The 20,804-nt window shown below is 46.3% G+C and overlaps 2 protein-coding genes and 1 long non-coding RNA gene across 18 annotated transcripts in view; 2 read left to right on the top strand and 1 right to left on the bottom strand.

Annotated features, from left to right (window-relative positions):
- Positions 1 to 15,862, bottom strand: part of LRRC74A (leucine rich repeat containing 74A) — a 48,334-nt gene extending 32,472 nt beyond the window's left edge. For 7 of the 14 annotated variants that reach the window (XM_060620358.3, XM_060620359.3, XM_078447969.2 and 4 more), the window contains exon 1: positions 15,733 to 15,862. In XM_060620358.3, coding sequence (XP_060476341.2) covers positions 15,733 to 15,805 — 73 coding nt within the window. In that variant the 5' untranslated portion in view covers positions 15,806 to 15,862. The other 7 variants (XM_060620355.3, XM_078447967.2, XM_078447973.2 and 4 more) reach the window with 3 other exon arrangements.
- LOC132670126 (uncharacterized) overlaps positions 1 to 20,804 on the top strand; it is a 277,363-nt gene that overhangs the window by 193,551 nt on the left and 63,008 nt on the right. The gene's annotated exons all lie outside the window — the stretch shown is intronic.
- ANGEL1 (angel homolog 1) overlaps positions 2,086 to 20,804 on the top strand; it is a 38,836-nt gene continuing 20,117 nt past the window's right edge. Inside the window, exons 1-6 of one of the 3 annotated variants that reach the window (XM_081795973.1) lie at positions 2,086 to 2,313; positions 2,470 to 2,648; positions 14,233 to 14,347; positions 18,056 to 18,631; positions 19,554 to 19,780; positions 20,243 to 20,312. In XM_081795973.1, the coding sequence (XP_081652099.1) occupies positions 14,245 to 14,347; positions 18,056 to 18,631; positions 19,554 to 19,780; positions 20,243 to 20,312 (976 nt within the window). In that variant the 5' untranslated portion in view covers positions 2,086 to 2,313; positions 2,470 to 2,648; positions 14,233 to 14,244. Of the gene's footprint in view, positions 2,649 to 14,232; positions 14,348 to 15,190; positions 15,331 to 18,055; positions 18,632 to 19,553; positions 19,781 to 20,242; positions 20,313 to 20,804 lie in introns of those variants that run through there. The other 2 variants (XM_060620350.3, XM_060620351.3) reach the window with 2 other exon arrangements.

The raw sequence follows: 20,804 nt of genomic DNA, 5'->3' as shown, positions 1-20,804 counted from the left end.
TGCCAGCTAGGTCCTGGAGGACCTCCCCCCACCAGCCAAGGACCTGCAGTGTGCATTCAGTCCCGTCAGGGACTCCATTCTACAAGCCCTCCCTCTCGGACACAGGGCCACTGCCTGATCGTCTGTAGAGTCTTGTGCTAAACACCCCCTCATGTCCTCTGCAGACTCCCTGCTCATTCCCTGCTTTGGGCTCGTCTCAGAGATTGGCTCTTTGCCACTATTTTCCTTCTTGTCGGCTTGGGTGGGGTTCAGGATCTGCTTTACTCTTTCAGGGAGAGGGTGTGTGCCGATGCCTAGGCTGCCTCATTGGCAGGCACAAACGATGTTGCAGAAGGCGAGGGGCAGGGCAGAGCGGGTGACTTGGGACATCTGTAAAATGCAAGGGAACACAAGCAATCCCAAGGAGAAAGAAGGATAACTTGATCCCTAAGAATTTGACCTGGCTTCTCTTCCTTCCAATCCAACATTTATTTTAGGATCATGAAGAAGGAAGAGCTCGGGGGGGGGGGGGGGGGGGCGGTGCCTGGGTGGCTCAGTCGGTTAAGCGTCTGACTTTGGCTCAAGTCATAATCTCACAGTTCATGAGTTTGAGTCCCGCATCTGGTTCACTACTGTCAGCGCAGAGCCTGCTTGGGATCCTCTGTTGCCCTCTCTCTGCCCCTCCCTTGCTTGCACTCTCTCTCAAAAATAAATAAACATTAAAACAAAAAAGAAGGAAGAGCTTGCAAAATCTTGCTGGGGTTGAAACTAGTTGCTATGATTAAATACACATGTCCTAAGCTTCCCTTATAGCAGTCCCGATACTTTGCTGGACCTGAGTTTTCTGCTGCTGGACCACTGATCTGGGACTAGGATGAGTTCCTGAAAGCCACACATAGGAGTCTAGAGCTACTCCTCCCACATCCACAGGATGCAGTGTTTGGGGGAGCCATGCTGTACCAGCAGGTAACCCATCAAAACGTAGCCAATCTACTCTTTGGGTGGACTGAGCATTTGTGGCAGGGGTCCCCAGCTTTAACCACCCAAGTTCTCAGATGGTGGGCTTCCTAATAAGTTCATGCAGATGTTTTCTTAGTCCTTCTCCGTACACCAAGCTCCAGGAATTATTTCCGAGACTGTAAGACAAGGTCTGTGTGATAAGGGGTGGAAGTAATAGTAGCCCAGCAGTTAGAAGATATACAGCAGCTTAGCCATCAAATGCAGCCATCAAAAAGTTATGACTTTCTGAGTCTCAATAATCTCATTAGACACACAATTTTAGAATTCCATCCAACCAGTAGAATGCTATTATGTGTTCAACGGGCTCTCTGGGAAAAAAAAAAAAAAAATCCTTGATTTGTAAAGTTAGCCAATTCAGGTGGGGTCAATATTCCCAGTATGGCTGATTTCAAACTACCAACATGACATCAGACAGCTCACAAAGCGGAAATTAAAGTTGGCCAGAGCTAGTACGAGCCAATTCCAGCATAGCATTGCCTCCAACTGTCTCATTCCCTGTTTGGGAGGCCCGGAGGCCAAGTTGACGTAACACATCATCCCAATTCTAGAGGATCCCGGGTGAGGAGGGAAGGGGGCTTCAGGGTCCCTGTGATCACTGGGTGTTATAGAGACAGCCCAGAAGGGCCTGAGTGGTGAGAGATGGGATGCCTGTTCACCTTTTGTCTCAGGCTCAAGAGGTTCATCATTGTCCATGGCGCCAGGGCCCTCTCGGGGGCCACTGTCCACTTCTTGTCACCTTTCTGCCGCTTCCCTAAGAAGCACACCCGTCCATTCACTTCTGCCTCAAACTTCGTGCACCCTGCCCTCACACAGACAAATCCCAGGGGGGCTGTAGTTATTCTTCCTCCCCAGCAAGCCTGGAGAGAGTGGGCTTTGGTGGGAAGAGGACATGCGTGGATTTGACCCCAACTCTGTCTGGGAGAAGCAGCTACTTGCTGAGATCATCAGGGAGAGTGGTATGGCTCTATTCCCGGGAGCCCTGTCAAAAGGATGCCCACCCTCCTGCGACTTTGTGACTTAAGAGCCACTTTAATGTCACCTCTTCAACATTCCATGACCTCATGCAGCCATTGTGATCCACACGGGTGGACCTGGCAACAGCCAGCCTCCCGCCCTCTTGGTGGCTCTGGCAGTCCTCTTTCCTCATATGTCCACTGGGGCCGAGCCCGGGCTCGGCTGTGAGTGGGCAGGTGTTGTGGGGGGGCCTCTTGGTGGTGGTGTTTCCCTCTGAGTCGGGAGCAAACCCAAGCCCCTTAGTCAGGTGACTGTGAAGACGCACCACCATGTTCTTCTCTCAAGGTGGTTGTGCTTCAGGTACGAAATATTTCAGTGATGGGTGAAGTCAGTTTTCTTCTACCCTGTTCTCATTCCTTTTTTCTTTCCCCCTTGGGAGAGTATCCTCAACGTTGGAGCAGAAGATCAAAAGCAAAGCACGACAAACATATGCTCTATCACTACAATTTGTTGCAGCCGAAGTACTGTTCAATCCAAACTACTGGGCTGCCTAACTTGAAACCACTCAACCATCATTCCCGTGCTTGGCTGTTTTCACATGTCTTGGAGTTGAAGTTCACTTGCAGTTTACTATCAAGAGAATCTGGAGGCGTGTTTGTTCCTTCTTGATAAGCTTCCAGCACATCAACGGTCAGGTCAGTGACTGGAGGGCTTGGGGACACGGAAATCCCTCTTTGCCACTCAGAAGAATGAGGAACATCTGGGAATTTGTGTAGGGAGAACATAGTTAGAGGCTTGGACCAAAAGAAACATGTACATCTGACATGTTACTCATTCCTTCAGGCATTTGTTCTGAAAAATATTTATAGAGCATCTATTATGTAAAAGGCACTATGCTAGGCACCACTGTGGGGAGGGAATGCAGACATGATTATGGCTTGGACCCTTCAAGGCATGTATGATACAAGATAGAAATTGACACAGCTACTCCTAGGGTATGAGGGTTGTGGGCAAATATTTTTGGCAGAGCTCCTGTTCACATAAAGAATTGGAGTCACCCCAAATCAGCATGGCCACACCAGTCTAGGGGTCCCATCTCATGTAGTTCCTTGAAAGAAACACCAAATAGACCAGGGGGACTGGTCAACTCCCACGATGATTTGGTAAGCATGAGTCCTGGAGACTCTTTGGGCATCTGGTCTACGCCATGCTGGCGAAGAGGATAGAAAATGTCCTTAAAGGAGAAAAATGGGGACTGGAGAGTATGTAGATCCTGGTCTAAACTCTAGGTACTCTGCCTAAACAGCACCATGTGGTCTCAGGCCCCAAGGGCAAATTAGAAAATTTGGGGGAAAGCACTCTAGCCACCAGCCAGAGGCACCAGGCAGTACTGGAAATTGATAAGGATCATGAGGGAGATTTGCTGGGAGTTCAAGGGAAAGTGAGGTTTCTTCATGCTGCGGAGCATTTGTGGGCTCTGGACAAGTAGAGTCCTGGCAAAAGGCATTTCTAGGAAGGCAGAATAAAGGAAGGAAACAGAGCCCAAGGTGGGTTTGGAGGAGTATAGGGTGCAAAGAGTAATGGGAAAAAGAGGAGCAAAAGGAACACGAGCTATTTCATAAATAGATTCAAATGCAGTGAAAAGTCAATAGAAAGCCACTGAAGATTTTTGAACAGGAGCATGATTTAATCAGGGCTTCTCTTTATAATGATGGGCAGCAATTATTTACTTATTTGGGGAAGAGTTCATTCTGGAGAAATAAAAATGTTCAGGAACCACAATTTAAAAATTTTGTATCTTTTTAGAAATCATGAAATGTAATACCTTCAACTTCTTTTCATGTGTTATTTTGAAAGTTTATTATTATTATATCCTGTTTTAATTCAAGTTCTAATTTTGAAATATTTTGGATTATAGCAGAGTTACAAAAATAGTAGAGTTCCCGTATACTCTTCATCCAGCTTTCCCTTGTGTTAACATCTTGCACAGAAACATTACCAAAACTGAGGAATTAACAGTGCTACAATGCTATTGACTACATTACAGACCATTTTTATATTTTATCAGTTTTTTCACTAATGTCCATTCTTTGTTCCAGGATCCCACACTGTGTTATCACGTCTCTCCCAAAATATGACATTTCTTTAGTCTTTGTCTCTCATGACCTTGACCCCTTATAGAAAGTACTGGTCAGATATTTTGTGTAATGTCCCTCAATTTGCGCTTGTCTGATGTTTTCTCATGATTACTGGGAAGGGTGCCAAAGTTGATGTGCCCTTCTCAGTGTGTATCAGGGACACATGATATCAATATGTATCACATCGATCTCTTGGTCAGGGTGGTATCTGCTGGGTTTATCTACTGTAAAGTTCTTTTCCCCTTTGTAATTAATACATATTTTGGAGAAGATATTTTATGCAAATATCTTATTTCTTATTTCTGCTTAAAATTTTTGCTCAATAATTTTAATATCATAAAATAAAAAAAAATTTTAAACATTTGAAAAAATGCTTACTTATTTATTTTGAGGTGGGGAGGGGCAGAGAGAGAGAGAGAGAGAGAGAGAGAAAGAGAGGAGGGAGAGAATCCCAAGCAGGCTCCATGCAGACAGTGTGGAGCCTGACATGGGGCTCCCATCCCATGAAACTGTGAGATCATGACCCGAGCTGAAATCAAGAGTTGGATGCTTAACCAACTGAGCCACCCGGGCACCCCAGCACCCATGGATTTTATTGAGATCTTGCCTCAACAAGTACTATTGTCGTGTTCTAAGGGTGATTTTCTGTTCCTGCCATCCTTCTACCTTTGTTAATTGGAATTTTGTAAGAAAGAGTGGTCCCTTTCCCTCATTTATTTATTTGGTTGTTTATATTAATAGGGATCATGGATGCTTATTTTATTATTCGGGTTACAGTACAATACTATCATTATTTTGCTGTTTACATTCCAACTTTGGCTATGGGAGCTCATTCAGGCTGGCCCCGGTGCCCGTTTGACATGCTCTCCGCCTTTCATTTTTATTTGTTTGCTCATATCACAGGCATCAAGCACTTTTCCCAGGAGAGTGAAAACCTAGATGTGGGTGCTGGCATGCTCATCACCGTTAAGTTCTTACTGCTTCTCGTCATTTTCAGTGGGTAGAGTGAGGAAATGGGTGCTAGCATGTATGTATGGGTACTGACCTGTGTATAACATCTGTATTTATTTCTATACCCATCTATCTATACGTATGTGAAACAAAAGCCACGGATACACCAATACCTCTGCTTGTAAGCCAGCACCACAGGAGACATTCATGTCTTTCCCCAGTGCGTATTTGTCACTTCTTTCTCGTCAAGAAACCCGGCTCTCGTTTTCTACCATATATTTACTTATTTTCTCATCTCTAGTATACATATAAAATAGTTTTAGGATTGGTAAACCATAACAGGGGAAACAAATTTACCAACTAGAATACAGTATTTATTGTGTAGGGGTTTTTGTTTTTTGTGAGTGTGTGTTCATCCTTATGTACCCAGTTAAGACACTTGCCCTGCCCCCCGAATTATCTAGGTCTACTCTTTCTTCCTAGCCCCTTCGTTGTGGTTATTTGATGCATTTGTAACATAGGTGCACTTGTCACAGCCTGCGTTTCGTCTTTCCCCGCTTATCTTGGTTGATTTTACTTGATTTACATACAGCAACATCCACTTCGTGCAGCACGGTTCTGTAGGTTTCAACAAATGCAGAGAATCATGTGTTTACTACCATGCTTCCACTCAAAACACTTCCATCACCCCCAACTTTCCCTCATGCTGCCCCTTTATGATTAAGCCCTTCCCCCAACCTAACCCCCAGCAATCATTGTTCCGTTTCCAACATTATGGTTTTACCTTTTCCGGAGTCATATAAATGAAATCATACAATGTGTAGTTTTGGGGGTGGCTTCTTTCATTTAAGATTTATCCTTATTGTTGCATGAAGCTGTAGCTTGTTGTTCCTTTTTATTGCGGAGTAATATTCCACTGTAGGATGTCCCACACTTATCCATTCACCTGCTAGCTCTTCATTTTTTCCCTTTCTTGGTGATTATGAACAAAGTAGCTATAAACCATCACATACAGGTTTTTGTGTGAACGTAAGATTTCATTCCTCTTGAGTATTAAATACCCAGGAGTAGCATTGTCACGTGTATATAGCAGGTGTATGTTTAACCTTGAAACCACCATGTTGTTACCCGAAGTCCAAAGGGGGTGTGCCGATTTGAATTCTCAGTAGGAAGATATGGTAGCATCAGTTGCTCGACATTCTCGCTAACACTTGATTATGTTTTTGGGTTTTTTCGCCATTAATATATCTTCTTTATCGTTTGTTCAGATGTTTTGCCCATTTTAAGTTGGGTGGTTTATTTTCCGATGGAGTTTTGAGAGTCCTTGATATATTCTGAAGTCCTTTGTCAGAAATGTGGTTTCGCTTCTTATCCTTAACAGTGTCTTTCACAGAGAACACACTTCAATTTTGATAAAGTCAAATAATTTTGATAATTTTTCAGAATCCATAATCAAAACATTTTCAAAATTTATCAAAATTATTAATTTTTTTTCTTTTATGGACCATGTTTTTGGGGTCATAGCTAAACTTTCTGCCCACCCCAAGTTCGTGTAGATTTCCTCCTGTGTTGCATCACAGAAGCTTTACAGTTTTAGTGTTTACATTTAGATCTGGGATCCACTAAAATTTATGGTAACATAAAATGTATCGTTTTAACCCTTTTAAAGGATACAATTCAGTGGCATTAAGTACATTAACAATGTTGTATAACCATCACCATTTGTTGTTTTTTCTCCATTTAATTGGCTTTCTACCACCGTCAAAAGTCTGTTGACTATATGTATCCTTTGGTGTTATTTGTGGGGCTAGCATTTCAGACTGTATAACCAGCATGTTACATTCCATCTAATCAAAATGTTGTACTTTTAAACTACTAATTTGTGAGATGAGCCCGAGGCGCTCGGAGGTAGGCGTAAGGCATTTAGGGGGCGGCAGGTAAACTAACTCTACAGTTAATCCACAGAGCAGGGACAAAAGAGAGTCCCTGGGGAGGAGGGGAGCTGTGATTTTGACTTGGAATGAGTCAAAGAGAATGTCACCCTGGGTGAGGTATGGCCAGTTACTAAGAGAATGAAAATTTCTTCCTTTATAGCCAATTTTATTGCTACAACACTTCCACTAGTGGGGAACATGGCAGAGGGACCCTTTACTATCCTATAAGCTACCATTTATATGGCACTTGTAAGTGACCACACTGTTCTGTAGAGTTTACATTTAAATTGTCTATTATTATGCTATTATGAGATACTATGTTTAAAATTTTTTTAATGTTATTTTTTGAGAGAGAGAGAGAAAGAGAGGCAGAGTGCCAGTGGGAGAGGGGCATATGAGATACTATTTTTTAAACTTTTATTTATTTATTTTGAGGGGGGAGGGGCAGAGAGAGAGGGAGAGAGAGAACCCCAAGGCTTGGCACAGAGCCTGATGCGGGGCTTGACCCCATGGCTCAGACCTGAGCCAAAATCAGGAATCAGATGCTCAACCAACTGGGCCACCCAGATACCCTGAGATACTATTTTTTATTACCATTTTACAGAGGAGGAAACTGAGCACAGAGAGGCTAAGTAAGTAGCCCACGATCACACAGCTAAAAAGTGGCAGAACTGGAATATAGATGAAGTCTGGCTGCAAAGCCCATGCTGCCTCTCTGCACTGACCCCCTTGCTGTTAATTTAACATGGCAAGGTTGTTCTCCTTTCAGGACAGCTGCTGTTCATGGTTTAGAAGGGTCTGGGTGCAGGTGATATATTTCAAGAATTGTCAAACTATAGTAGAGTATATATAGAGGACCAACTCTGGACCACTGCTTGTTTTGTAAATAAAGTTTTCTAAAAATACAGTCACTATCACTCATTTAGGTATATCTGTTGCTGCCTTCATGCAGTCACATGGCAAAGTCAAGCAGTTGCTACAGAGACCCATGGCCTGCAAAGCCAAAAATATTTCCTGTCTGGTCCTTTAAGGAAAAGTTTGCCATTGTATTTGATAGCCACTAGCATAAAATCATAAGATAATGAAGGTTCCAGCTCCCCAAGGAAAGAATGGAGGGAAAAGAATCCAAGAAAGTTGGCAGAAACCATGTTAGAAGGCAAGATGAGGAAGCACATGGCCACCTGGGTAGCTCAGTCAGTTGGGCAACTGACTCTTGGTTTTGGCTCGGGTCATGATCTCACGGTTCATGGGATCGAGCCCCACGGTGGGCTCTGTGCTGACAGCATGGAGCCTGCTTAGGATTCTCTCTCTCTCTCTCTCTCTCTCTCTCTCTCTCTCTCTCTCCCCTCCTCTCTTTGCCCCTCAAAATAAATAAACAAACATATTTTAAAAATTAGGAAGCAAAACCAAAGAAAGAAACAGATGCCATTATTATTAGATGTAATAAGATCCCATTTTATGCAAGGGCTTTTCAAAACAATGATAGTTGTAAATCAAGTGAGATTTCAAATATGAGGGGGTCTTTTCCTCTTGCACTGCTGGTGGGAATGCAAACTGGTGCAGCCACTCTGGAAAACAGTGTGGAGGTTCCTTAAAAAATTAAAAATAGATCTACCCTATGACCCAGCAACAGCACTGCTAGGAATTTACCCAAGGGATACAGGAGTGCTGATACATAGGGGCACTGTGCCCCAATGTTTATAGCAGCACTTTCAACAATAGCCAAATTATGGAAAGAGCCTAAATGTCCATCAACTGATGAATGGATAAAGAAGTTGTGGTTTATATACACAATGGAATACTACTTGGCAATGAGAAAGAATGAAATATGGCCTTTTGTAGCAACATGGATGGAACTGGAGAGTGTTATGCTAAGTGAAATAAGTCATACAGAGAAAGAAAGATACCATATGTTTTTACTCTTATGTGGATCCTGAGAAACTTAACAGAAGACCATGGGGGAGGGAAAGGGGAAAAAAAAAGAGAGGGAGGGAGGGAGGCAACCCATAAGAGACTCTTAAAAACTGAGAATAAACTGAGGGTTGATGGGGGGGTGGAAGGGAGGGGAAAGTGGGTGATGGGCATGAAGGAGGGCACCTGTTGGGATGAGCACTGAGTGTTGTATGGAAACCAATTTGACAATACATTTCATATTAAAAATAAATAAAAAGAAAAAAATGGCAAATATGAGGGGGTCTTTGAAAGAAAGGCACTTGCAGAATGATAAAGCAAGAACTGCCCCATTATGTGTCTACTTTTGCAAGTGTGGATTTTATTATGCTTGGTTTCCTGATGAAACTGAAGCTCTTCATTCATTAGGTGTGTTGAATGCCCTAGTGCTGGGCTAGGCGAGGGGAACAGAGTGGTGAACCTCATGAGGGGCACTGATGAGTAAAAAGACAGTGACCGTGTTGGGTCCAGAATAAGCAAGGATGAGAGAAAAGCAAAGAGGAGGAGGCTGCTGGTCCAGCCTGGGGGCAGTGGTACGTTTGTGTGGGGGTGGTGCTGGATATTTGGGAGAGCTTCCTTGAGGAAGAAATGTCTAGGCTGAAACTTGAAGGTCCATTAGGCAGATGAAGGCAGGGGCAGGGGCAGACCCAGGGGAGGAGGAGTATTTGAGGCTGGGAAGAAAGCATATACAAAGTCTCTGCAGCATGCTGAGGCCACCACAGGTGGTTTAGTGAAGCTGGGTTGGGATCCTCATTGAGGGGAGTGGTGATGGAAGGGAAAAGCAGACAGAAGAGATAGGAGGTGAGCAGAGGCCAATAACAGAGAGCCTTTGGTGCTGTGCTAAGGAGTTTGGCCTGCATTTGAGGATAGTGGGGTTTACAGAGAGGTTTTAAGCATCAGTGTGACCTGACATGATTCCCAGAGTAGAAATATTGCTCTGGCTGCAGCGTGGAAAGCAGACTGGGGAAAAGAGGAGGATCAAAGCCAGGTAGAAGTGGCTGCAGGGGGCACCTGGGTGGCTCAGTTGGTTAAGCGTCTGACTCTTGATTTCAGCTCAGGTCATGATCTCAAGGTTCGTGAGATCGAGCCCCGCGTTGGGCTCTGTGCTGACACGGTGGAGCCTGCTTGGGATTCTCGTTCTCTCCCTCTCTCTCTGCCCCTACCCCACTCATGCTCACTCTCTCCCCCTCTTAAAAAGAAAAAAAAGGGGCACCTGGGTGGCTCACTTGGTTAAGCGTCCGACTTTGGCTCAGGTCATGATCTCACGGTCCGTGAGTCCGAGCCCCGTGTCGGGCTCTGTGCTGACAGCTCAGAGCCTGGAGCCTGTTTCAGATTCCGTGTCTCCTTCTCTCTCTGACCCTCCCCCATTCATGCTCTGTCTCTCTCTGTCTCAAAAATAAATAAACATTAAAAAAAAATTTTTTTTAAAAAGAAAAAAAAGTGGCTGCAGGGATGAAGTGGACTTACTGAATAAATATAAAGAAGGCCAAAACACTCGGACTTGGAACAGCTCGGATATGAGAGTAAAAGGGAAAATAAAAAGCCTGAGGCCAGGGTAACTTGGTAGATGACTGTGCCATTCAGAACCAAGAGGACAGAAGAGCTGAGGGGACAGAGGGGCAGTCATTTTTGGAGAACGCTGGGGAAAGGTGCTGAATGCAATTTGGGGTGTGTTGAATCTCTAAGGTGCCTCTGGGCCATCTATTGGAGAGGCCAACAGGCAAAAGGATTTATGAGTCTGTGGCCCAGGGAAAGGATTAAAAATGTAGATATGTGAGTTGTTGGTATGTGAATGGTATCTGAAGCCATTGGAAGGGTGAACGTTTCTCAAGGAGGGATTTTAAAGTAAGAAGAGGAAAGAGACCAAGGATGAAATCCTGGGAACACCATCATTGAAAGGGGGGTGTTCAGGGGAACAGAAATAAAAGACACTAGGACAAATGTCCACAGTGTCAGAAGGAAAACAAAAATGTCAAAGAAACCAACAGGAGAGAATCTTATAAGAGGCGGGGAGTTAGGCAAGATTACAGAACATTCAAGAAATAATAAAGCCTGGAGGGTGCCCATTAAATGTGGCCACAAGGAAGGCACTGGGAAATCTGGTGGGGAGTTTCAGTGGAGTGATGAGGACAGAAGCCCCACTGCAGTGGGATGAAGATGAGACGAATGAGAGATGAGGAAGTATGGATATCAGGAGTGGACAACTCAAGAAGCCTGGCTATGAAGGAGACATGGGGAGATGGAGGGATGGCTGGAGGAGGACTTGGGCTGGGGGAGAGTTCTGTATAGGAGATCCGAAGCATGGTTAAATGCTGATGGGAAGGAGTCCAGGAAAAAAAGGAGAGTGGTGAGCAGAAGGAGCATAATCTCTGAAGAAGCAGGAGGAGGGGATCCTATGAAAGATGGAATGGCCAGCCATCGTGTTGGGAGGGAAGGAAGGCAGTTAGAGTTGCCTGTCAGTGAGTTGGTGTGGCAACAAACAGTAGAGAGTTTTCACTTGGTGGCTCTAGTTTTTCTCTAAAGTTGGTAGGGAGACGATCTCCAGAGAACAAGAAGGGACATCATAGGACAACAAGTTTGAGAAGAATGGTCATGATGGAAAGTGAGAGAAACCTAGTTAAGAGCACAGGATTGCTGGGGAGGGTTGAGGGCTGAAGTGAGGTTGGAGGCCAGCACACTAGGAGCTCCAGTCCTAGGGGCTGGTAATTTTATTCACCAGTGCTCAGCAGCCCAGATGTAAGAAGGAGAATGGTTTTACTTGACCTAGGAGTAATCAAAGAACAATGGGCAAGAGAGATGATACTGGGAAGACAGTGATTTAAAAGATGGCTCATGGTGTGGGGGGGCACCTGGGTGGCTCAGTCAGTTAAGTGGCAGTTCGGCTCAGGTCATGATCTCACAGTTTGTGAGTTCAAGCTCTGTGTTGGGCTCTGGGCTGACAGCTTGGATCTTGGGGCTTGCTTCGGATTCTGTGTTTCCTTCTCTCTCTCTCTCTGCCCTTCCCCTGTTCGCACTCGTGCCTCTCTCTCTCCCAAAAATAAACAAACATTAAAAAAAAAAAAAAGATGGCTCATGAGGATTCCATGTTGGATAGAGAAAGAAATGGTGATTGAGGGAAAGTGTGAGGACAGAATAGAGAACCCGAGGGTTTGATGGAGTTAGAGAACTGCTGAAGTAGAAGCAAAAGTGGGCCATGAGGTGATCTGTCGGAGTGGGTGTGTGAATTTATGATTTCGGAGGCAGGGGAGTACCCCGTAATGATACTCCAAGGGTATCTGATGTACAGTGGGAATGAGGCCACCGAGGAGGTGGTGACAGTGAGCTTCTAGGGCTTGGGATGGCTCATCCACATTGGGCATAGGAGGATTTGAGGTAGGAAAAACGGAGTCTAAGGCTAGAGTCTGCAATGAAAGAGGAGGAGGGTGCTGGAGGTCAAGAAAAGACAGGATGAGGCTGGGGTAACACTGATGAGTGCTTGATAAACATCTAATGGATACATGAATGTGTGAATGAGTGAATGAGTGAATGTATCAATTCAGACCAATCTGGCACATTCTGGGAATATCTAGCCATAAATCCCAAAATCCAGGAGGAAACACTAGGCTAACAGAAGCCAAGTTAGGAGAAGTGTACAGGTGTCAGGTTATCATAAGATTTGAATGGAGGCAGTTCTTTTCAGCGTATCCCATCTGAGAGGCTGTTGAGCCCTCTAGACCTGCGCAGGTTCAATACGATATCTACAAGCCCCTTGCAGCCACGGAGCACTTGAATTGTGGCTAATCTAAACTGAGATGTGCTATCACATATACTGGATTTCAAAGACTTAGTACAAAAAAAGAAAAAAAAAAAAAGAACATAAGCTGCCTTATTTTAAAATATTGATGATGTTGAAATGCTGATTTTTTGGATAAATGGGGTTAAATAAAACATACTATTAAAAATTAATTTCACCGTTTTTTTTTGTTGTTTTTTTGTTTGTTTTGTTGTGCTTTTTATATGAGGCTACTAAAATTTTCCAATTACATATGCGGCTCACATTATATTTCTCTTGGGCACCTTTGCTCTAGGCCTTGCTCAGCAGCCTCTGCAATCCTGAAAGGAAGCTTCATGACAGCCTGTGTAATGTACACGTTCGACCAATAAATTAATAAGGGCAGCCATCTTGAACTTCCACACATACCTGCTGGCATAAGTAAAATTTGAATCCGCAAGAACTTAAGCTTCTTGCATACAGAAAATTTCCCTGTAAAAGAACATTTTATATCCTTCAAAGTATTGCAAAACCTTCCACTTGCCCTATTCGTTAGGTTCTGCATCCTTGAAACCACCCAGTGGTTTATCATTGCCTCCACTGTTATCACAGTTGGGATGAATCGAGGGACTCATCCGATCTCTCTTCTTGGAATATTTCTGACATGATGAAGCTGCAAATTGTAGTACCACATTACAGTTTGGAAGGCCCTTATTTCTGCCAGAGATTGTAGAAGGTGGCCCTACATTAGCAGTAGCCAGAGCTGGTTTGTGCTTACGTTAAAAACATGCATATAATGGTAAACACTAAGAGCTTACCCTGGGTTGGGCACAGCGAGGAAACTGAGGTTTCAAGAGGTTCAGTAACCCGAGAGGTTCCACAGGTAGGAACTGGAAAAGCCATGGTCTGAACTCAGGTGGCCTCACTCCAAAACATGTGATGCTCGCAACCCCCTACCCTTTCCAACATAGCTGAAAGTGGATTAGGAAACAAAAAGAGATCAGTCTTGCTTACTTGGCCTCGGGAAAAGCCTCTGAAAGAATATGGCATGAGCTGGCCTGACACATTTTGCTCACACATGCATTGAACAGCACAGTTGAGGATTAGGTCCTTTAGCAGAAGTTCCCAAACTGTATGCCAGAATAACCTGGTCAGTGTCCATGGCCCCATTCCAGACCTGTTAAATCAGAACCCTGGGAGTAGGGCCTAGGAGTTTGTACTTTTAAAACATTTCCAAGTGGATAAGGGAACCCTCATTTCACAAAATGAAACACAGTCCCTAGGTAAGTACCTTGACTTGGGATCTGATTTACAATTTGGACTTCTCGGTAACCACTGGGACAAAACAGAAGGAAGGTACAAGGAAGGTTTATTTAAGCCACATAAAAGGAGTGGGCCTGGCTTTGGAGGCTCTTTAGATAGAGCTAATATTTGTGCACTAGTTTTTAAGAGGCTTCTCAACCTTCAGATGGCCCCTGGGGCTCCTGCTTCTTCTCAGGCAAAGGCGTGAGTGCTGTTACTTGAAGCCAGACTGACTCTCTCCTCCTTCTTTTAGCCTTTCAGTGTTATGATGTATCCAGCTGTTCCTGGATCTGGTGACTCTCCAGAGGGCTTCTCCGAGCAACCGAGGCTCCAGTCACAAATCGGAAATCATACAGCTCAGACACTAGGTACCAAATTTGGGAGTATTACACGGTCCTTCCTTCAGAGTGCGGCTGAGGCAGACTGAGGGTGAGGGATGGGGGAGAGAAACTCAGAGGTCTTTGGGTAAGCGCACAATGGACGGAAGACCTGGCCTTCATTAGGTGACATATGCTTTGTTTGGTCAACAAAGATTTGGTCCCTACTATGTGCCTGGCATCGTTGGAGGCACTAGAGAGATATACCTCAGTGAAAACTAACCAACAAACCAGACTTGGTCCCTGCCTTGTGGAACTTTTTTCCCCACCTTCCTTGAACCCTTTACCAATGGGATACCCCCTCCCCTTTTTTTCCCCCAGATTGGGTAAAAAAAAAGGGCCATTTTGAATAGGATGGGAGAGGAGACAAAGGTGTAGACTTAATTTGTGACCTAGAATCTGAGCTGAGTAAGACAGTAGAGTCAGGAAAAGTAAACAAATGGGGAAGAACTGGCTCTCTTTTCTGGGATGAGAAGAGATTATAGAAGTCAGGGCTGTGTGAGGCCTTAGAGAAAATTCTGCCCTTCATTTTACAGATGAGAAAACTGAGGGGCAGAGAGGTTATAGTGTACCCGAGGTGGGCCCCCTAGCTCCGTGGCAAAAGTAGCTGTGAAACTGCCTTAGAATGGATACTATGGGAGCCTCCAATGAGGTGCTTAATTTTCAAACTGGGCTCCTGGATGGCTTCCGGGAGGCAGGCCGGGCCCGTTGCCACGGAAACAGACTCACCGACCTCGCGGTCCCACACGTGGCTCTGAGCTCCCAATAAAGTTGTTGTTGAATCGCAGCGGTACCACGTGAGCCGCCCCGGGGGCGGGGCCGGGGGCGGGGCCGAGCTGAGAGAGACCCGGCGGGCGGCCGTGAGGAGGGGAGGCGGGCGCGGGCGCGAGCGCGAGCGCGGCGGCCGGCCATGATCGCGTCGTGCCTGTGTTACCTGCTGCTGCCGGCCGCGCGCCTCTTCCGTGCCCTCTCAGGTACCGGCCCCGCGTCCTGGCAGGCGGGCGCCAGGCCCGGGCCCACGTCGGCAGGGCCCCGCGGGGCCTGGGGCCGGCGTGCGGCGCGTCGGGCGTCACGACCACTTTTCCCCCCGGCCGAGGTGTGGGGAGGCGGCCCCCGGTGCCGCTCCTGGACCCCACGAGGCCCGGGCCTGGCCGACAAGCCTCGCGGGCGGCCCCCCTCACGCCTGTGGCCTGGTGGCGTCGCGCCACGGTTAACGTGGGAAGAGGCCGGCGAAGGGGCAGGGGCCCGCCGAGGCACGGCCCTGGGAGGGGTCGGCGAGGGTTGGGGCGAGGCGAACGCCCGAACTCCCTGGGGGCGGGGGGTGTGAGCCGAAGACCCGCACGCACCTGCCTTCCCCTGGGTTACTCCACACTCACCTTTCACAGCCGCCTCTCCGCTCTCCCGCCCAGTGTCTGGTTGAAAACCTGGTGCTCGCAACCCGGAGACCATTTAACCCCCAGCTTTGAAGCGGTCTCCCGTGGGTTTGGGTTTAGAGAGTCCGTGCGGTGGAGCCAGCGCCCAGAGAGAAGAGAGTTATTCCGTCACTTTTCCGTGATCTGCCCGCGCTCCCGTTCCTGGTCTTTGAAATTCCCGAGGCTCTTAGGAGACCGTCAGTCCCTGTGACAGATCCCGCAGAACTCCCAGAATGTTCTCCGGCAATTTAGAGGGCGGGACAGACCAAGAACTACTTTCTTAGAAATACGCGGTTCAGCTGCATTCTGTGTTTGTCGTTTCCGGAACTTTACGCAGCGTGTGTATGTAAAATAGCCACTCAGGTATTTATTTCTGTGGGTCTGTCGCTAGAATGCAAGCCGCAGGAGGGCAGGGCCATGTCTGTCCTGCTCCCTGTAGCTCTAGCGCTAGCACACTGTCCAGAATATAGTAGGCACTCAACTAAGCAATATTTGTGTGTCCGTACTTCTGAGGAATGAGAAGCTCCGCGGAAGTAATTGTTTTCAGAGAATTAAAGCAGATTCCTTTACCCATGTTGCTGCCATTTCTGGAGCCCTTCCGATGTCCCGTGACAGCCTTAGTGACATATACTTGTCCGCAGGTTTATAGACCAGTAGTCAGAGTTTAGAGAGATCACAGGAGGGGCCACTCCCTCCCTCCCTCCCCCATAGAAGTAGTGCCACTTCTTTCAACTTTGTGTATTGGTTCCTACAGAAGGTTTTCTTTCTATGCTTCCCATTCCCTTCCTCCCTCCCTCCCTTATCAAACGATTCTGTTGAAAAACCAACGGCCGCCGCCATGCCACCACCACCAAAAATCTGCTAAATTTGAAAACGAGTACTTTCACACTTGTAAACAAGAGAAACTCTTCCGTCTGCTATGCAGAGGATGTTTCCAGGGGCAGGAGATTAGCAAATCCCTGAGGTTAAAGCCAGCAACACAGCCCGTGGATTTAAAACAGGGTTTCCCAATCTCAGCATTATGGACATTTGGGCCTGGGCTGTCCTTTGCACTCTAGGATCTTCAGCAGTATCCTTCTCCTCTGACCTCTAGATGCCAGTAGCATCCCCACAGTTGTGACAGCCACTGTGTTTCCAGATAATATAAAATGTCCCCTGAGGGCAAAATTACCCTCTGGTTGAAAACCACTGGTTTAGAGAGCCATAAATCAACATAGACTATAAATAAGATAGTATCTTTCAACATTTGAACCATTTTGAAGTTTTTCTTGCCTTTTAAAAAATAGAGCTGATAAAATGAATCTCTGGTGATTGAGGGTGAGTGTCGTGCATGTCACTTGTCCTGTGTTGTAAATAAGTGATTTAGTGAGTGTGGGTGTTTGCTCGCACCAAAATACTGTGCTTGGAGTTTGGGGGCTCTAATTTTAGAGTTTTCCCACCTGCTTTCTTGCCTGTTGGCTGTCATTTGTGGCTGCCGTAGCAGAGAGATGACAGCTGTCTCTTGCTGTCAGTTGTTGGCGTCTTCTGATTTACAGCCTCTGGTGTGTTATGGAATGGGAAAGCTGATAATGAAGTTTGTGAAGATTGATGAATAGAATACATAGCTTTGAGACAAAGAGCAAGGGCCTTTGCTAAGAAGTAAATTGTATAGATTTTGAGATACTCTTTTTGTCTACTTTAGGACTTTTTCTTTTGGAATGTATTTGTAGGTTAGAGGATTTATAAAACTGGAAAGGCTCTTGGAGATTATCTAGTTCAAACTTCCCCTGTCTCCACTTTATAGGCAAGAATGAGTTCATCTCACCAGAGGCATTGTCCAAGGTCACATGATTTGTTAATTTCATTGCTAGGTCGTAACCCACGGTTCTGATTCACGGTCAAGTGCTGGTTCCAATGTAATATGGCCCTTAGAACCAGAGAGTTCTGGTTCTGATGTTTAATAGGAGTCTTAACCTCCAGATAAAAGGGATGTGGTTACATGTGACCATCTTTGTCCTAGATTATGTGGGATAGCTGTTCTTTCATTCATACAGTGAATACTTTTAGATCCCTACCATATACATTAGTTAATATGTATGAAGCACTTAGAATACCACCCAGCACGTAGTAAGCACTTCATGCTAATGATGAGGTGTTCCAGGTATTAAAATGGGCAGGCTCAGTGATGGTACAACTATGAGCAAGGTGGATATGATTCTTGCTTGTATGGGACTTACATTCTAGTTGGGAGAAGAGTATGGGGTTGGGTGATGTTGTCATCTTATAACATGGTATTTTGCCTTCTTAGATGCTTTCTTCACATGTCGAAAAAATGCCCTCCTGGCGAAGAGCTCGTCCACCCAGGTAGAGGGCAGCTTTGCCATGGCCCCTCGGGGGCCCGACCAGGAGGAGTGTGAGGGCCTGCTACAGCAGTGGCGAGAAGAAGGGTCGAGCCAGGTGCTCTCAACTTTGAGTGAGGGTCCCCTTGTAGATAAGGGACTAGCCCAGAGCAGCCTGGCGCTTCTGATGGATAATCCTGGAGAACAGGATGCTGTGTCAGAGGACAAGTGGCCCAGCAGGCAGCTGAGTGACCTACGGGCAGCAGAGAACCTGGAGGAGCCTTTCCCTGAGGTGCTAGGAGAGGAGCCACTGCCAGAGGTCGAGGGCCCAGTGTGGACGGCTGTCCCCATGCAGACCGGCCCCCAGTATGCAGACTGTGCTGCCCTCCCAATGGGTGCCCTGGCTGCAGAGCAGTGGGAAGAGGACCCTGCAGTGGTGGCCTGGAGCATAGCACCTGAGCCTATGCCCCAGGAAGAGGCTCTCATCTGGCCTTTTGAGGGCCTGGGGCAGTTGCAGCCTCCCCCGATGGAAATCCCATATCATGGTGAGTCTGACAACTGGCTGAGTGAGCCAGGGTAGCAGCTTGTCTCCACTCTGGGCAGAGCCATTGCTAAAGAGAAGACTCTCTGGTGGGGAGCTCTGTCTCTGCATTCTGATCTTACAGTGTCAAATCTAGAGGGGCCTTAGAGATCGTCTCATTCAGCCCCATGGTCTTTCAGATGAAATAACCATGATGCAGACAGGTAGCAGGACATGCCTGAAGTCACATGGCTAGATGCAGAAGCGAAAGCACTGCATCTGATTCTGATTCTCCATGATGCTGCATCTAGTTCTGATTCTCCATGATGCTGTTTCTAGGAGTAGTGGTGGAGAGATCTCAGGGCCTGTACTCTGCCTCAACCAGAATTTTATCTTCTAGTTTTACCTACATATTTGGCTTCCACTAAAATTTGAAGAAAGAGTTCTGTGGCTCAAGTGGGTTGAGCCCACTTGCATCTCCATGCTCTAGGGGAGATGGGGAACATGTGGTTTATAGCTCCACAGGCTTTTTCAAGTATAAAGGTTAGAAAACACCCAAGGCTAAGATTACTCTCGAAATGTCTTTAACCTCAGGTGACTATTAAACACATTGATCCGAGGGATCCTCCACAGAGACCCATGGATTTATCAAAAGTGAGAAATTGTCAGCCTTCATTTATTGAACATGTACTAGGTGCCAGGTACTATGCTAGGTACTGGGGATCCACGCTGAACAGGCCAAGATTGTCTCTGGCTTTATGGAGCTTGCTGTCTAGTCTGGAAATGTCCATAGAGTACTGCTCAAATAGCCAGAGAGAGGGATGGGTGACAGGAAAGATGACAAAAAGGAACTTCAGGCACAGTATCTCTGAGTCAGGAGTGGAGATGGTGGGGCCTGTGGATAACATGTACTTCTTGTGGACTTCTTCTCCCCAACCCCTTTGCAGAAATCTTGTGGCGAGAATGGGAGGATTTCTCTACTCAGCCAGATGCTCAGGGCCTGGAGGCGGGGGATGGCCCTCAGTTCCAGTTCACTCTAATGTCCTATAACATCCTGGCCCAGGACCTGATGCAGCAGAGCTCAGAGCTCTACCTGCATTGCCACCCAGACATCCTCAATTGGAACTATCGCTTTGCGAATCTCATGCAGGAATTCCAGCACTGGGACCCTGATGTGAGTGACGAAGGGGGGAAGGTGCCATCTTGTATTTGCTCTGGACCTGGGCTATTTCCCAAATGCTCTTAAAAAATGAGTTTACAGTTTATATGTGTATAGGGTCAGAGTTCTGCCTAGGGCTGGAGCCTTCTTGCCTGGAATAAATGAGTTTTTGGCAGGTGTTGAGAAGACTCCGTGGGTACACACTTTCCAACACCTTTATGCAGGGAGGGAGACTTGAGGGATTCAAGGAACAGGAAAACCCAGCACATGCTTCGGGTCTACTCAGCTTAAGTCTAGGCTTTTCCTTGATGGGGGTGGCTGTATGGGAAGAGTTGGCCCTGCGGGAAGCTTCAGTGTGACCCTGCCTGAGACCAGCAGCAGCTTTCCACCTGCCCTCAGTCCCTGCTCCTGGGGTGGGAGTCACTCTCCAGCACTCTTGGTACTCTGGAGTGATTGGTTTCCTTGTCACTTTTCCAGATCCTGTGTCTCCAGGAAGTCCAGGAGGATCATTACTGGGAGCAGCTGGAGCCTTCTCTGCGAATGATGGGTAATGCGGTTCCCTGGCATGTTCACCAGTCTTGCTTCCTATGGCCCTGTCTGTTCTCTCCTGAAGGCACCATCTTTTTCTTTTGCTTCAGTAAATCCTCATTCTCACCCGTGCACTAGCTCCTCCTTTGTATGGGTGAGAAAGAAAGACTTCTGTAGTTTTAAAGCAATTCTGGCATTAATTGCCTTGAATTAATTAATTGACATGAATTGCCTTTAATCCTTGAAGTAACCAACCCTGTGAGGTTGAGTATTGTTATCCCTGTTTTACAGTGAGGAAACTGAGGTTCTGTAAATTTGTGTGACTTGCTCAAGGTCACCATGCTACAAAGCTAGTAGGTTGTGCAGCTAGGACTCCAATTTGTTTGACTCTAGAATCCATGCTTTTCCTGTCGAGTTCTGTCTCTTCATACCCTTCTGTCCTACTTCCCCTTTAGCCACTCAGTCATCTGCTTACCACTGTAAGGGAACCTCTGCAGAACCAAGGAGTTGG

Source organism: Panthera onca, chromosome B3, assembly GCF_046562875.1.
Source record: "Panthera onca isolate mPanOnc1 chromosome B3, mPanOnc1 haplotype 2, whole genome shotgun sequence".
Lineage (NCBI taxonomy): Eukaryota > Metazoa > Chordata > Mammalia > Carnivora > Felidae > Panthera > Panthera onca.
This window is presented reverse-complemented; position numbering and strand designations above follow the sequence as displayed.